Here is a 17,211-nt window from a genome sequence, read left to right as displayed (position 1 = left end):
ACCCAGACTTGGAGATAGGACCCTTTTTTTCAGCCCTTGTAGTAGCTATGATATAAGGCTGGATGTTTAAGCAGATACTTGATAAGAGCCAGGAATAACAGAAGGAAAATAGAGATGTACCTTGTTAGATAATCTGACCTATAGAGTACAGCCTACTTAGCTTTAGTTTATGAAGGGCTGTGAGGCTACCTTCCTGCTTAGTTCCCTGTCTTCCCGTAAACCACAATCTCTCTGTCCCCCTCACCAGGGAATCTCTTTAAGCATGTGTAGATGGCTTGCTTAAAGTCTAAAGCCCAGAGGAAGAGACCTTGAGAGAACATCTTTGCCTGGCAGCAGATGTCTTTCTTTGTTTTTGTTTTTTTTTGTTTTGTTTTGACATTTCTTTTTGAAGACTATTTTTTTTCAGAGCAATTTTAGGTGTATAGTAAAATCGAGAGGAAGGTACAGAAATTTCCCATATACTCCCTGCCCCTATACATGCATCGCCTCCCCCATTATCAACATCACTTGTCATAGTGGTATATTTTTACATTGACACATCATAATCACCCAGTCCATATGGTTCACTCTCGGTGTATGTTCTATGAGTTTGGGTAAATATATTATATCCATCATTACAGTATCATACAGAGTATTTTCATTGTCCCAGAAATCCTCTGTTCTCTACCAATTCATTTCTTCCCCCACTATACATTTACTTTCTTTTTTAACTAACTTTATTTTTATTTAATATAACTGATGGAAGTTAACAGACAAATATATTTTAATGTGATGAAGTTATAATTGATAAGTTTGCCATCTATATTTGAAAAGATTTCAGGCCATATATTTACTTTTAAATGGAAAAAAACTTGTTGTCTAATGTACCATAGTTCAAAAGGATACGGTAAAAGTTCCCATTAATTTTTATACCAGTTACTTTTTCATTTACAGTAAAAAGAAATCAAATATAACAAAACCAAGGACACACCCAGAATCCCATCATCCTAACATTATTTTTTATTTTTGTTACCTTCCTTTCCAAATTGGTCATGTGTGCTGGGCAACTTATATAAATTAAAAAATTTTTTTTGAAGACTTAAAGGCATAATATGTGTAAAGCTCTTATCATGGTACCTAGAATTTGTAGTCACTCAATGTTAGTTTGTCTCCTCTCATCCCTAGGAACTTCTATTCTTAAAGGAATATGGTACTCTCTGGGAGTTCATACTTAACTCCCCTTCAGGAATAAAGCAGTGGTAACTGCAGCGGAACTGGCATGTTCTATATTACAAACCATGCAGCTGGCAATTCCAACAACCAAATACTGTTAGAGAACTTACTAAGCCTCAGAGTTGTCCTACTGGAGTCCATTTGTCTTTACCCCCATATCTAGTCCATTTTGGTCCCCAGCCCTCCTTTCTATATAGGTTCTCTGCTTTTGTTGTTTCATCCTGAGCTCAAGCTAGATGGTCAGTCCAGCTTTTGTGATGTGGTTCATGCTATTACCTCACTCCACAGTCCCTTTGTCCTGTCTGTCCCTGTTATTCACTCAAGGATAATTTCTATGATAACTCCAGCCAATGTGATCTTTTACTTAAATAATTATTCAGAAAACATATTCTTTACCTTAAAGTCTTGATGATATCACTTGGTATTTTGTGGTTTGCCCTCTTTTTTTAATTGATCTTTCCAAAGAACCAGCTTTGGTTTCATTGATTTTTTTAAAAAAAATTGTCTCCTTTCTGTTCATTAAAATAGAAAATCTATTTATGATTTCTGCTCTTCTGTTATCTTTCTTTTTACTTACTTTGGGTTTAATATGCTCTTAGTTTTCTAGTTTGTTAAGGTGAAATGTTAAATGATCAATTTTGGACCTTTCTTTTTAATAGATGTACTCATTACTGTAAATTCCTTACTGTAAGCACTGCTTTGCCTGCATCCAACAAATTTTGAAAGATTATGTTTTCATTTTCATTCAGTTAAAAATATTTTTTAATTTCCCTCACGTTTTTATTTCACCCATAGGGTATTTAGAAACATACTGTTTAATTTTCAAATATTTGAGGGTTTTCCAGGTAATTTTCTGTTATTTCTAGTTTAATTCCATTATGGTCAGAAAACTTACTTTGTATAATCTTAGTTTTTTCAAACGTATTAAGATTTATGGTCTAGCATATATAGTCTATTTTGGTGACTCTCATACGTACTTGAAAAGACTCTATATTCTGTTATTGTTGGGTAGAGTGTTTTATAAATGTCAATTAGATCCAGTTGACTGATTGATTGTGTTGGTCAAGTCTTTCTATATACTTGATTTTTTTTGTCTGTAACAGTTAATGAGAGGAATGTTGGAAATCTCTAGCTACAACTGTGAATTTATTTATTTCCCCTTTTTAAGTCCTTTGTTGGGGGAATGAGGGCTTCAGAAACACTGTTCACTTTATTAAAGACATCCATCCAAGCTTAACAGCATAAAGCCATGTGACTTTTTTCAAGAAAATTGTATGTGTTTTTGAGCATGGAAGAATGTAAAAAGGGCAAATAATCCATCAGGACATTTTGTTGAACACAGCTGAAAGTTGGGCTTGCAGATGGAAAACCAAAGAGTCATCCAGGATACTAGCAGGCTTAGGGAACTTGGGATACCAAAATGAAAATCGACAAACCTTTTGTCCAAGTAGCAGTGAACGTGCATATAGGTGATGACCAAGGAATGTGCCAGCTGTGGAATGTTGTATCATTGCTGTACTTGAAGAGACAGCTAGAATTATAAATGGACTTTACAGTTGGTACACACATAAACACTTCTATAGATAGAAGCAGCTCTGTTCATACCCCTGAACATGTATTGTTCATACACTTGGGCATAATAATTGATTTATTTTTTAGTCTTATGTTTCAATAGGTCCATTATTTTTTGCTTCATATATTTTGAAGCTCTGTTATTAGTATGTAATGTGTTTAGGATTATTATGTCTTAATGAATTGACTCCATCATTATGAAATGTCCCCCTTTATTCCTGGTAATGTTCTCTGTTCTGAAGTCTACTCTGATATCAGTAGCGCTACTCTAGCTTTGTTTTCTGTTGCACGGATGTCTTTTTTCATCTTTTTACTTTTAACCTGTGTCTTTATAATTAAAGTTCATTTCCTGTTGAATAGCATATATTCAGCATGTAGTTGAATCTTGCTTTCTTAAAAAAATCCAGTTTGACAATGTTTGCCTTATAAATATTATAAATATTCCAATTAAGTTTAATGTAACTATCAATATAATTGAGTTGAAATCTACCATTTTTGTTTTTTATTCTATCTACATTTTTTCCTCTTTTCCTGTTTTCTTTTGGATTGAGTGGGGTTTTTTTTTAATGATTTTAATTTATCTTCACACTTTGCTTATTGGCTATGCTTTTTTGTTTTATAACTTTTATTGGTTGCTCTAGGGTTTACAGTATACATCTCTGACTTAACTACAGCCTACTATGACCATTAGTCTCCTACTAATATCACTTTACATATAGTACAAGAACCTCATAACAGTATGCTTCTATTTTTCCTCTGTAGTATTTTTGTTTTCATCGTATGTTTTAATTGTACTTGTATTATAACCACAATACTTGGTTACTAATTTTGCTTTAAACAGCCTTTGTCTTTTATAGAAATTACAAAATAAGAAAAATGTCTTTTACATTTTACCCACATACTTATTATTGCTGGTGTTCTTATTACTTTATATAGATCCACATTTCCATCTGGAATTGTTTTCCTTCTGCTTAAAGAATTTCTTTTAACATTTCTTATAGTAAACGTCTGCCAGCAATAAATACACACTGCTTTTGTTTGGAAAAGTGTTTATTTTGCCTTCATTTCTGTTAATGTAAACCATTATTTTCTAATGCAGTTTTAGAATGTTTTTAACCCCATCAGTATATGTTTTCCTATATTATAATTTTTATCTCTGGAAGTTCCATTTGGGTCTCTAACATCTTCTATTTTTCTCCTCATTATGTTTCTGTTTTTCTTTATATACTCAAGCATAATTATACGATTTGTAATGGCTGTTTTAAAGGTTCTTGTCTTCTAATTCCATCATCTATTATTTCTAGATCTGTTTCTGTTTATTGATTTTTCTTTGGGTTGTGGGTAATTTATTTCTACTTCTTTGTATGCCTGGTAATTTTTGATTGAATGTTAGAAATTATGAATTTTATGTAGTTGATTTCTGGATTTTGTTATGTTCCTTTAAAGGATATTAGGCTGTGTTTTGTTGTACAATTCAGTAATTTGTGGATTAGTTTGATCCTTTTGAGGCTTGCTTTTAAGCTTGGTTATGGTGAATCCATTTTTGAGACTAATTTACTTCCACTACTAAGGTGATAATTTTCTGGAGACTCTACCCAGTTCCCTTTGTAGTACAGAGTCTCTCTACTCTGGCTGGTGGGAATACAAACTGTTACCAGCCTTATGTAAGCTGTGAGACTTGTTCAGCTTACTGATCTCTGATGGTTCTTTCTCTGACCTTGGAGTTTCATCACATACAGATTGGTACTTAGCCGAAACTTGAGGAGATCCCTTCATGGATCTCCAGAGATTTCTTTCTGTGTACCTTCCTTCTCTCTAGTACTTCTGCCCACCCACTCCCAAATTCTAGCTGCTTTGGCCTCCTGAACCCTTACCCTTCCATGTTTGTGTTGCAGCTTAGAAACTGCCACTAGGCAGTAAGTAAGGTGGGACAGTTTGGGGGCTCACTTCATTTGTTTCCCTTGTTCTCAAGGGTCATAGTCTGTGCATTTTGCCAGTTTTCTGAAAATACTGTTCCGTATATCTAGTTTTCTAGTTTATAGTGGAAAGGCAATTTCTGTGGCCCCAATTAGTTTTTATTCCCTCCATTAATTTTTCAATAGTATTTTTCATCCCTTCTCCCTCCCCTACCCACTGTGGTATTACTTATTATATTTGGTCTTATTTAATAACACTGTTACCTCAGTTCATTCTTTCGTTGAGATGAAATTCATACTTTTAAAGTGTACAAATCAGTGGTTTTTCAGTATATTCATAAAATCGTGCAACCATTACCACTGTCTAATTCCAGAACACTTTCATCACCCCCAGAGGAAACTACACACCTATTGGCAGTCACTCCCTATTGTCCCCCACCCACCTCCCTCTCCCAGCCCCTGGCAACCACTAATTTACTTTTTGTCTATATGGATTTGCTTGTTCTGAAGTTTTCATATAAATGGAATCTATAGTATATGACCTTTTTGTCTGGCTGCTTTTATTTAGCATAATGCTTTTAAGATTCATCCATGTTTTGGCATGCATCAGTACTTCAGTATTTTTCATGGCTGAATAATATTCCATTATATGGATATACCACATTTTGTTCATCCGTTTGTTAGTTGATGTGCATTTGGGTTTTTTCCGCTTTTTGACTATTAGGAATAACGTTACTGTGAAATTTGTGTATACTTTTTTGTGTGGATGTATGTTTTCATTTCTCTTGAGTATATACCTAGGAGTAGAATTGCTGGGTCATGTGGTAACTGTTTAACCTTTGGAGGAACTGCTAGACTGTTTCTTAAAGTGTCTGCACCACTTCACATTCCACTAGCAGTATATGAGAGTTCCATTTTCTCCGCATTCTTGCTAGCACTTGTCACTGCCTTATAGCCATCCCAATAGGTGTTAAGTAGTATCTCACAGTGGTTTTATTTATACATATTTCCTTAATGACTTTGCGTTCAAATCTTTCTTCAGAACTAGGGAGCATACAACTAATTGGATTAAGTAGTCCCCCCACCCCAGTGGCCCATCTATAATTTAGTGGCCCATCTATAATTTACTTCTTTCCCATTATCTTCAGATTGTGAATAAGTGGAACACAGCTCTTATTGGCCTTATGACATACTTTCGGGAGGCTGTGGTGAACACCCAGGAGCTCCTGGACTTGCTGGTGAAGTGTGAGAACAAGATCCAGACACGTATCAAGATTGGCCTCAACTCCAAGATGCCAAGTCGGTTCCCCCCTGTTGTGTTCTATACCCCTAAGGAGTTGGGTGGACTCGGCATGCTCTCAATGGGCCATGTGCTTATCCCTCAGTCTGACCTCAGGTAGGACTTGGCTGAAAATCTTGCTAGACTCTGTGGGAAGGGGATTTTTTTCTATTTTTAGGCTTTATTTTTTTTTCTAATCTTGGTTATATCCCAAAACAGGTGGTCCAAGCAGACAGATGTAGGTATCACACACTTTCGTTCAGGAATGAGCCATGAAGAAGACCAGCTGATTCCCAACTTGTACCGCTACATACAGCCATGGGAGAGTGAGTTCATTGATTCTCAGCGAGTCTGGGCTGAGTATGCACTCAAGAGACAAGAGGCCATTGCTCAGAACAGGTGGGCATCCAGGAAGGCATAGCCGTCCTATGGAGGATAACCTTTGAGTCCTGCATGGAGGTTGGGAGCAGAGCATGCCGTATTTTTATGGAGAGCTGGAAGTAGATTCTACATCTGACTCTGGTTACTCTTGGCCAGGGAGGTATGCTGAACTCAATATGAGTGTGTGTTTGATGTTTTTTCTTTGGCAGACGACTGACCTTAGAAGATCTAGAAGATTCATGGGATCGTGGCATTCCTCGAATCAACACCCTCTTCCAGAAGGACCGGCACACACTGGCTTATGATAAGGGCTGGCGTGTTCGAACTGACTTTAAGCAGTACCAGGTACATGGAGAGGAAAATGGAGAGATTTTCCCTGAATTAGGAGACTCCATGGCCACAGTGGGAACCTAGGGCAGTAGGTACCTAGAAGCTTGACCATATTTGCCTTGCCATCTAGGTTTTGAAGCAGAACCCTTTCTGGTGGACACACCAGCGGCATGATGGGAAGCTCTGGAACCTAAACAATTACCGTACAGACATGATCCAGGCCCTGGGTGGTGTGGAAGGCATCCTGGAGCACACACTCTTCAAAGGCACTTACTTTCCTACCTGGGAGGGGCTTTTCTGGTGAGGATTCTCTTCTCCCCTTACAGTGACCTGTTACAACTCTCCTGAGCTCATCCCTTGTGTGCTTTTGTGCTCTGTGGTGTGTCTCAGATAGCTACTCCCATGATGTCAGATACTACTTTACCTGATCTCTTCTGCTTCCCAGGGAGAAGGCCAGTGGTTTTGAGGAGTCTATGAAGTGGAAGAAGCTAACTAATGCTCAGCGATCAGGATTGAACCAGATTCCCAATCGTAGATTCACCCTCTGGTGGTCCCCAACCATCAACCGAGCCAATGTGAGTTGGGTAGATATGGGAGCTTGGAAGCTAAAAACAAGTGTTTCTACTTTCTTAATTATGTCCTGAGAACCAGAGTCTCTTGATCTCTATTGTCACTCCTTTTTTCCTCTCAGGTATATGTAGGATTTCAGGTGCAGCTGGATCTGACAGGTATCTTCATGCATGGCAAGATCCCCACACTGAAGATCTCTCTCATCCAGATTTTCCGAGCTCACTTGTGGCAGAAGATCCATGAGAGTATTGTTATGGATTTGTGTCAGGTGAGCTAGAATTAAGGAGAGGGGAAAAGTCAGGTCAGCTCACTCTTTTGGGTATGGGAAATCCACCCTGGAAGCTCTGAGGATGAGACTTCTATTGTGATACTATTTTAAGTTTTATAAGCCTTCATTTTAAATGGCTTCCATAACCAGTCATAACCTTTCCACCTTTTCCTATAGGTGTTTGACCAGGAACTAGATGCACTAGAAATTGAAACAGTACAAAAGGAGACAATTCACCCCCGAAAGTCCTATAAGATGAACTCTTCCTGTGCAGATATCCTGCTCTTTGCCTCCTATAAGTGGAATGTTTCCCGACCCTCATTGCTGGCAGACTCCAAGTAAGTGCCTTATGACCCAGTTCTAGACATCCAGGAACCTTAGTTTTACTGTTCTTCTAGCAGTACTACTATAGGAATTGTCCCTGCCTGCCTTTCTTTCTAACTTGGAGCCATTGGTACTGCTGGATCCTATCAACACCCTTAGCCAGGTCTGCTGATTCTTTGGGGTTGGGGAGTCTTATTGATTTGGAATAGGCAGAGGGATTGGTTTCAAGAGTTAGATGTAGTAATCGAGCATTCTCGTGGTTTTGGGAACATTGGTCGTATCAGTGGCTTCCTGGAAGCCTGTGCTCCTGATCCCTCTCTTCCCTCAGGGATGTGATGGACAGCACCACCACTCAGAAGTATTGGATTGACATCCAGTTGCGCTGGGGGGACTATGATTCCCATGACATTGAGCGCTATGCCCGGGCCAAGTTCTTGGACTATACCACAGACAACATGAGTATCTACCCTTCACCCACAGGTGTGCTCATTGCCATTGACCTGGCCTATAACCTGCACAGGTAAGTTGGGGCTCAGAGGCGTGTATTTTCTCTCAGTCCTGTACTTTAATATACACGTGTTTTAGTTTACTCAAGTGAGCTGAGGTTTGGCTCTTTCCTCCTGTGGGTCACTGACTCTTCCCTGCCTCTATGTACATGAGTAGACCCTTATTGTCAGCCTGGCCAGTAGCCCTTTAGTCCTCTGTAGAGTTGCAGTTCGCCTTGTTCCTGGGGCTACCAGGCTAGTCTAACTTTTCTTGCCTTTTCCACCTTTACAGTGCCTATGGAAACTGGTTCCCAGGTAGCAAGCCTCTTATACAGCAGGCTATGGCCAAGATTATGAAGGCAAACCCTGCCTTGTATGTGTTACGTGAACGCATCCGCAAGGGGCTGCAGCTGTATTCATCTGAGCCCACTGAGCCCTATCTGTCCTCTCAGAACTATGGTGAGCTCTTCTCCAACCAGATTATTTGGTTTGTGGATGACACTAATGTCTACAGAGTGACTATTCACAAGGTGAGAAGAGTTAGAAGCAATATAGGAGTGTGGGACTCTATAGATGCCTATGGGAGGGTAATAGGGCAAGTGCATGCACATTGGAATGAAGGCAAGGATGGTTGTGTCTACGCCGTGCTAACTGCTGTAATTGTTCTTTAGACCTTTGAAGGGAACTTAACAACCAAGCCCATCAATGGGGCCATCTTCATCTTCAACCCACGCACAGGGCAGCTGTTTCTCAAAATAATCCATACATCTGTGTGGGCTGGACAGAAGCGTTTGGGGCAGGTGAGCAGGCTAAAGGATATGAAAGCTGTAGAACCTTGCTGCTTCTTATTCTTTGATATGTGGGTGTGAGTATACTTGTGTGAGAGAGAGGGAGAGAATATCTTGTTTCTCTCTTTGAAAGATTGAGGGCATCTTATTTGAACTTCTTCCCTGAATTACTTAACATGGGAAGTATTCTATAGGAGGTCCTTTATTATGTGCCAGCTGGTCTCTCTGCTTCCTGAATCTCCCATCTTTAAACTATCTTGAACAGGGCTACCAAAAATCACCTTTCTAAAACGAACAGGCATTCTTAAAACATCACTTTCATCTCTGCCTCAAAGCCTTTGGTGGCCACTTCTTGCTAAATTAACTCTTCTTTGGCTTCTTAGACACTTGATATCTGACTGGGTTGTAACCTAGCCAGCCACAGCTTCACTTTATAACACATTTCCTCTTAATATCACAAGGTGATATTAGTCCAGGATCCTAGTATCCCCAAACCCTGACGCTCCTTTCCATCTGTTTCTTTGCTCATATATCTTTTTTCTAGAATGAACTCTTCTCTTTTTTCTGTTTATCATAGTCTTATTCATTAAGATCTGTTTCTCCGTGCAGCTCTTTATGACTTTTAGCCTTGATTTCTTTTGTCCCTGACATTGTGTAGTATAATCACATACTGGCTTGTATGAGTTTTGTACAGCCAACTAGGTTGAAAACCCTTTAGGGCAAGTCCATTCGACACTTTTACTTCACTTCTGAAGTATCTAACTCAATAACAGTGCACAACAGAAACAGTTTGATTACTTCAAGACTGGGATCTTCTCTTTTAATTTAATTGGGTGGGTAGAGGCTCAATTTCCATTTCCTCCTCTTGTTTTTCAGTTGGCTAAGTGGAAGACAGCTGAGGAGGTGGCTGCCCTGATCCGGTCTCTGCCTGTGGAGGAGCAGCCCAAGCAGATCATTGTCACTAGGAAGGGCATGCTGGATCCATTGGAGGTGAGAGGTGGATGAGGTGGAAGAAAGGAGGGCTGAGACCTGCAGGCTCTGTGTCTAATCTTGGATTTTATCTTGTCTCAGGTACACTTGCTGGACTTCCCCAATATCGTGATCAAAGGATCAGAGCTTCAACTCCCTTTCCAGGCTTGTCTCAAGGTGGAAAAGTTTGGGGACCTCATCCTTAAAGCCACTGAGCCCCAGATGGTTCTCTTTAACCTCTATGATGACTGGCTCAAGACTATCTCATCTTACACGGTATGAAGCCATGTCATGAAGAGGGTCACTTTAAGAGGAGTGGGTTTGGGACCACGAAAAAATCTCGTGCCCTAGCTTTTCCCACAGGCCCCTTACGGGGCCATTTTTACATCTTCAACCTGTGTATGGGACAGTGACTCTCTGTTCTGTATATCAAATTGACTCGTAAGGGGGGACAGAGTTGGAGGGCAGTGGCACCGTAGAGTTTAAAATCAATTCCTGGGTTCCCTGGAAGAATAGGATCGACAAGAGGAAAGGACATCAAGCATCTGACCTCCCTTTGCACTGCCACATCTCTTCCTAGGCTTTCTCCCGCCTCATTTTAATTCTGCGTGCCCTGCATGTGAACAATGACCGGGCAAAGGTGATCCTGAAGCCAGATAAGACTACTATTACAGAACCACACCACATCTGGCCCACTCTGACTGACGAGGAATGGATCAAGGTGGAGGTGCAACTCAAGGATCTTATCTTGGCTGACTATGGCAAGAAAAACAAGTGAGCAGCAGTGGTGGGGACAGACGGAAGATCCAAAAAGAGTGACATAACAGGCTCAATATATGGTTTTTGGGATTTTGAAACATTTAGGCTCAGAGGTTTCTCACATTGTCCTGGAGATACCTATAGAAGAGAGGTTAGCAGTGTCTTCGGATAGTGTAGGAAGTGTCCATATTTCGGGGCTTCAGTCTGAATCTTGGGTATTGTTTCTCAGCAGAGGCACTGTTGTTATTTTGGGCAAGGCATTTCTTTACTGTCCGTACATTACAGGAAATTTTAACACCCCAGACCACCAGGTACCTGTCATTGTGGCAAGCAGAACTGTCCACACATTTCCAGGGTGGCTGCGTGTACCAGCTCTGACACGTTTTAGGGTTTCTGTTCCTGAGAATTGTTCTATTTCAGGGCACTTTTTATCAAGAAAAAGTGTGAGAGATGGATGCTGAGTAGGTTTGAGTATGGCTGAAAGGTGCACATAAGGCCATCCTGGGATGTGATGAATCTTATTAGTATTAGCACATCTCCACTTCACAGTTCCTTTACAAGTGTCACTTGAAGATTGTCTGGCATAAGAGTATGGGCTACCCTATCCCACCAAGTTACACTCTTGTTATTGAGGCATAAGTGACTAAGGAGAAGGGATCCTTGTAATGTGACCCACACTGTTCCCACAGTGTGAATGTGGCATCACTGACACAGTCAGAAATTCGAGACATCATCCTGGGTATGGAGATCTCGGCACCTTCACAGCAGCGGCAGCAAATAGCTGAAATTGAGAAGCAGACCAAGGAACAGTCACAGCTGACTGCAACACAGACTCGTACTGTCAATAAGCATGGCGATGAGATCATCACCTCTACCACCAGCAACTATGAGACCCAGACTTTCTCGTCTAAGACTGAATGGAGGGTCAGGTACTGTAAGGGGCAAGAGGGATAGGGATGGAAAGACCTGCTCATGTTTGGGTTGAGAAATGCTGACATCCTTCCCTGTTTTTAGGGCCATCTCTGCTGCCAACCTGCACCTAAGGACCAATCATATCTATGTTTCATCCGATGACATCAAGGAGACTGGTTATACCTATATCCTTCCCAAGAATGTGCTTAAGAAGTTCATCTGCATATCTGACCTTCGAGCCCAAGTGAGTAAGGGTGCTCAACCAGGTCACGGTGTGTACTCAACATTTTATTTGTCTAAAATTCAACTGAGGTTTCCTGGAACTTGTGCTAGTTTCAAGATTCATGGATAAGTAAATACATAAGGATAGATTCATGGATAAATAAATACACAAGGATAGCTAAAACAGAAAGGAGGGTTTTGGTCCTCACCAGATATCAAAACATTGTAAAGTTAATGTTAATTAAGAGAATGAGGTATTATTGATCTAGAAGTTATGAGAAGAGACTAGCATATAGTTAGAAACATTCATGTGTGTATAATAAATGTGGTGTATCAAGTCTGTAGGATTAAGGATGTCTTATGATGAAACAATCAGAAAAAGTAAGCTATATCGTTACCTCAAATAAAATTCAAGTAGAATAAAGCTCTGAATGTAAAATGCTTAATAAACTGTAGAGTATTAGAAAAAAGTATTACCTTAGTGTTGGGTTAGCCTTCTTAAACAATACACAAAGGACAAAACTACAATCAAAACTAATAACTTGTGTGTGACAAAAAAAAACTAAAAATATTTGCATAACTAAGATATAATGGATCAGCCTCTAGGGAATTCTCAGAAGTTTGTTTTTTAAAAAAGACAGCTGTAGAAGAATGGGCAAAGAATATGCAGGTAGTTCAGAAAAGGAACTACAGATGGCAAATATAATATGAAAAGATGTTCATCTTTACTAGTTATCAGGGAAATTCATGTTTTATAAAAGATTTGTGGCCTCTGGTTGATGAATTTGAAAAGATTCTTAATCTATGTGGGTGAGTTTATAGATAGGAACACAGTTCCTCTTTGTTGATGGCAGTGTAAAATTTTAAATGCCTCCTCATGAGCTATATGCTTGTGTGCTTATGGATACTATACTTAAATATATCAATTGGGGAGTGTGTGAACAGTGCCAATTCTTGGGGTGCCAGTCAAGAGATTCTGATGTGGTGACTATGAAATGAGGTCCATGTTTAACATTTTGAACAAGTACCCCAGGTGATTCTGATGCAGGAGATTCTGATCACATTTTTAGAAACTGCCCTTATTCTTGAAGGAAAGGAAGCAAAGGGCTGACAGCCTCAAGTCTGGTCTGGTACTAAGAATCGTTTTGACTCTTGACCCCATTGTCTTCAGATTGCAGGATACCTGTATGGGGTGAGCCCACCGGATAACCCCCAGGTAAAGGAAATCCGCTGCATTGTGATGGTACCACAGTGGGGCACCCACCAGACTGTGCACCTGCCTGGCCAGCTGCCCCAGCATGAGTACCTCAAGGTCAGTGGGAATGTGGAAGAACAGGGGCTTTCTGCTGTCAGGGTTGGGGAGGGAAGGCAGGCATGTTACTCTTGTGGGGGGATTCCTGTCTGCAGATAGGGCTCTAAATAGCTTTTCACTGCTCTTTGCCTATAGGAGATGGAACCCTTAGGTTGGATCCACACTCAGCCCAATGAGTCCCCACAGTTATCGCCCCAGGATGTTACCACCCATGCTAAAATCATGGCTGACAACCCATCATGGGATGGTGAGAAGACCATCATCATCACCTGCAGGTGGGCTTGAAGCCCCCCATGTGGGGAAGTATGGTGGGGCTGGCATTGCAGGCCAGGAACCAGAATAGTGGCCTGAACTCTCACTTTGTCTTCATCCCTCTTCAGCTTCACACCAGGCTCCTGCACACTGACAGCCTACAAGCTGACCCCCAGTGGCTATGAATGGGGCCGTCAGAACACGGACAAGGGCAACAACCCAAAGGGGTATCTACCCTCGCACTACGAGAGGGTCCAGATGCTACTGTCAGACCGCTTCCTTGGCTTCTTTATGGTCCCTGCCCAGTCTTCATGGAACTACAACTTTATGGGTAGGTGGGGATGGGGTTAGGCCATCGCCCTTAGCACTTGGGGCCTGCCTCTGGTTTGGAGATGGCCCAGGGGCTCCAGCTGGGTGGGACAAGTAAAGGACAGGTGAACCTTGTTAACATTGGACATTTTCATCTACCCCAAGGTGTCCGGCATGATCCCAACATGAAGTATGAGCTGCAGCTGGCAAACCCCAAAGAATTCTACCACGAGGTGCATAGACCCTCGCATTTCCTCAACTTCGCCCTCCTGCAGGAGGGTGAGGTCTACTCTGCGGACCGAGAGGACCTCTATGCCTAGTTGTTTCCTCACCTGCTTCAGACTCCAGAAAGGCTGGATGGAGCCTTTACCCTGCAGACAAGCTGATGACATTCAACAGCTTGGCTCCTTTTTTCTCTGTTTTGTGCTTGTGTTGACCTCCTGATGGCTTGTAATCCTGAACAAAGTATAATAAATTTTGTATAAATTGGAGGGGGGTTTTTTGTTTGTTTTTTTCTTCCTGAGCTCAAATTCTAGGTGTAGGATTGGCGAGAGGCTGGGCTTGTTAATGGCATGGTGCTGGGCTCAGCCTTGGGAGGATCACGAGTTCCCTTATTCGGGGGCTGTGCAGCTAAATATCCCTTAGTCTCTGGGAACTGAGGTGGGGTTGGACTTTCACACTCCTGCCTTGACCACATTTGTCAATTTTGCTCCAAAATACTTGCAAATTATCACTCCTTTTCAACATCCCTTGGAGCAGTTGCTGCCATTTTTTGAATCTGGAAGCTTGTGCCTTGTTCTCTGCAGCTGTGGTGCCCAGCCTAGCCCCTTAAGTTTTATGTTAGTCCTGGTCAAGAAAATAGGTACGGGGCTGGACAGTTGGCCGTCTCTGGCTAAGGCCAGTGACAACCCTACTTTTGACCTCTGGCCTGGAATGCTTGGCAGTCAAGTACAGGCCCCATGACTCCAGGCAAAGGGGTGGGGCCTGGACTGGCACTGTGGGGAAGGCTTGACGAAAGTGACCATTTACAGCCCTGAACTTCAGCTCTTGGACGCCTGGCTGGAGGTTGGCTGTCCTGCTTCCTGTGACCTTGGCTTGAGCAGAGAAGGGCCCAGGGGGCACTTGGCACTGTCTCCTTATCCACGCTGTTTACCTTCATCGCTCCTCTGTCATTTCTACCCCACCCTCTACTGCCCTAAACTGCTTCCTGGGCGAGAACTGTTTGGCTTTTTCCTGTCACGGGGTTGGGGGAGGGGGTGTTCACTGTCGCAGCCCTTGGCCTTTGGGGGATATGGAGCCCAGGAGGGCGGCGCCTGGGGCGCATGGCTGGGGTCCTCGAGTGGCCGCTGGGTCAGCGACAGCCGCGGAGCTCGTGTACCATCTAGCGGGAGCCCTGGGCACTGAACTGAAGGAGCTGGCTCGCCGCTTCGGGCCGGAGGCAGCGGCCGGGCTCGTGCCGCTTGTGGTGCAGGCTCTGGATCTTCTGGAAAAGGCTGTCGTGGGGCCCGCCCCGGACTCGGTGAGTCACTGCCCCTTTCCCTCGCCATCGCGGGTTCGCAAGGGGCCTAACCGTGAGAGCCGGGACTCCCCAGCTGCAGGCGTCGGCGCAGCAGGCGGAACTGGAGCTGCGGCGGCTGCGGGAGGAGAACGAAAACCTCCGCAGAGAGTTGCTCTCTGGGTCACAGGGTGAGTGCGGGCCCGTCCAGGGAGCAGGCTCAGGGGCTACCTCCTTCGGGCTGCCGCTAAGTAATCCCCCTTCCTCAGAGGAGCGTGCTCTGCTGCGGCAGCTCAAAGAAGTGACGGACCGACAGCGGGACGAACTCCGGGCGCACAACCGCGATCTGCTGCAGCGCAGCCAGGAGACCGAGGCGGTGAGGGTGGTGTGGGGCGGGGCAACTGCGCAGGGCAGGGCTCCCTCGGCCCCTCGGCGCTCCGCCCACCAGCATCACCATTTGCTCCGCCCCCAGTTGCAGGAGCAGCTGCAGCGCCTCCTACTGGTGAATACAGAGTTGCGGCACAAGCTGGCCGTGGTGCAAATCCAGCTGCGTGGCGCACGAGACCGCGAGAGCGAGAGAGAGCTGCAGCATGCAGGGGCCGTGGAGCTGGCTCAGGAGCGGGCGTGGGACCAGGCCGGGGGTCCTGGGTGTGAGCAGAGGCCAGAGGCCGAGCGGTCGACGGCTGGAGCAGGACCCCCGGGGGCCTCTGAGGGCCCGGTGAGTGCCGGTTGAGGTCAAGGACCCATTCTAGTACTCGCAGCGTCTGGCAATTTGTGGGCACTTGGGAAAGGTTTGCTGTGATGCGTAACAAGACCAGCAGAAAGTTAGAAGTGTGTCCTCCCAGCCGGCCTTCATCCTACTCTCAGCTAGAGCACTGGTCTGTCATCTGTTGTAGCGCCCTTGCCTCCCAAGTCTCCGTGCCAGTCACTCCCTCTAGCATTCCAGTGATGGCCCAGGGGCAGGGGACCGCCAGCCGAGGTACCCCTCTGATCAAACCTGTCTTTCCATAGGCTGATGCCTCACAGCAGCCAGGGCGCCCTTCCGATGTAGGGCAGTGCGGCTTCAGTCGAGAGGAGCTTGAGCAGATCCTTCGGGAGCGGAATGAGCTCAAAGCTAACGTGTCCCTGCTGAAGGAGGAGTTGGCCTACTTCCAGCGGTGAGGGCGCTGCAGAGGCTGGGAAGCGGAGGGGGCTCCAGTTACACCTGTTCCTGGGCCTCGGGGCACCCACCTCACTCTTTGGCTCATTGATGTATAAACAATGACATGAGGCAGGCACTATGTTGGGCACTGGGAGGACATGAATAACACAGCTCCTGCCCTTTTGGAAGTTCATCCTTGGGGTGAGACTGTTGACAAGCCCACCACTTTTTCCCTGCTCCTCCTCCTTCTCTGTAGGGAGCTGCTCACAGACCACAGGGTCCCTGGGCTTCTGCTGGAAGCCATGAAGGTGGCTGTCAGGAAGCAGCGAAAGAAGATCAAGGCCAAGATGTTAGGGACCCCAGAGGAAGCAGAGAGCAGGTATGTCTCTGCCTTCATCCCCACGGAGTCAGCCCTCCCTCCTTTGTTCTGCTGAGCCTGATGACCCAGCTCTAAGCTGGCCAAGCCACCTCCTGAGTCTGCTGACCTACTCTGGTCACCCTGTTTAGATTGCCGACCCAACTTGGTCATCTGTTGAGTCTTTTGTCTCAGACTGAACCTATCACCCCAAGACTAGTCACCCTTTGAGCCTAGTACCTTGGCCTAGTTAGTCACTCCTGAACCTGCTAACTCGGCCTGGTTATCCCCTGAGCCTATTTGCCCTGCAGAGTCTGCCACCCCCTCCTGGTCACCTCCTGATCCTGCTGTCCAGCCTGC

At 43.9% G+C, this 17,211-nt stretch overlaps 2 protein-coding genes across 7 annotated transcripts in view; both read left to right on the top strand.

The window, feature by feature from the left end:
* PRPF8 (pre-mRNA processing factor 8) overlaps positions 1–14,351 on the top strand; it is a 28,433-nt gene extending 14,082 nt beyond the window's left edge. For both annotated transcript variants that reach the window (XM_006925065.3, XM_006925066.3), the window contains exons 25-43: positions 5,849–6,096; positions 6,199–6,378; positions 6,570–6,705; positions 6,821–6,990; positions 7,136–7,265; positions 7,382–7,528; positions 7,706–7,866; positions 8,181–8,372; positions 8,630–8,867; positions 9,009–9,137; positions 10,002–10,115; positions 10,197–10,370; positions 10,675–10,868; positions 11,543–11,782; positions 11,868–12,009; positions 13,159–13,299; positions 13,435–13,574; positions 13,680–13,882; positions 14,026–14,351. In XM_006925065.3, coding sequence (XP_006925127.1) covers positions 5,849–6,096; positions 6,199–6,378; positions 6,570–6,705; positions 6,821–6,990; positions 7,136–7,265; positions 7,382–7,528; positions 7,706–7,866; positions 8,181–8,372; positions 8,630–8,867; positions 9,009–9,137; positions 10,002–10,115; positions 10,197–10,370; positions 10,675–10,868; positions 11,543–11,782; positions 11,868–12,009; positions 13,159–13,299; positions 13,435–13,574; positions 13,680–13,882; positions 14,026–14,180 — 3,234 coding nt within the window. In that variant the 3' untranslated portion in view covers positions 14,181–14,351. The remainder of the gene's footprint in view (positions 1–5,848; positions 6,097–6,198; positions 6,379–6,569; positions 6,706–6,820; positions 6,991–7,135; positions 7,266–7,381; positions 7,529–7,705; positions 7,867–8,180; positions 8,373–8,629; positions 8,868–9,008; positions 9,138–10,001; positions 10,116–10,196; positions 10,371–10,674; positions 10,869–11,542; positions 11,783–11,867; positions 12,010–13,158; positions 13,300–13,434; positions 13,575–13,679; positions 13,883–14,025) is intronic.
* A 113-nt stretch (positions 14,352–14,464) lies between these two features.
* Positions 14,465–17,211, top strand: part of RILP (Rab interacting lysosomal protein) — a 4,385-nt gene continuing 1,638 nt past the window's right edge. For 3 of the 5 annotated variants that reach the window (XM_025041565.1, XM_025041564.1, XM_025041562.1), the window contains exons 1-5: positions 14,465–15,379; positions 15,453–15,731; positions 15,828–16,073; positions 16,367–16,512; positions 16,753–16,875. In XM_025041565.1, the coding sequence (XP_024897333.1) occupies positions 15,152–15,379; positions 15,453–15,731; positions 15,828–16,073; positions 16,367–16,512; positions 16,753–16,875 (1,022 nt within the window). In that variant the 5' untranslated portion in view covers positions 14,465–15,151. The remainder of the gene's footprint in view (positions 15,380–15,452; positions 15,732–15,827; positions 16,074–16,366; positions 16,513–16,752; positions 16,876–17,211) is intronic. The other 2 variants (XM_015599080.2, XM_025041563.1) reach the window with 1 other exon arrangement.

This window comes from Pteropus alecto, unplaced genomic scaffold (genome assembly GCF_000325575.1).
Source record: "Pteropus alecto unplaced genomic scaffold, ASM32557v1 scaffold98, whole genome shotgun sequence".
Lineage (NCBI taxonomy): Eukaryota > Metazoa > Chordata > Mammalia > Chiroptera > Pteropodidae > Pteropus > Pteropus alecto.
This window is presented reverse-complemented; position numbering and strand designations above follow the sequence as displayed.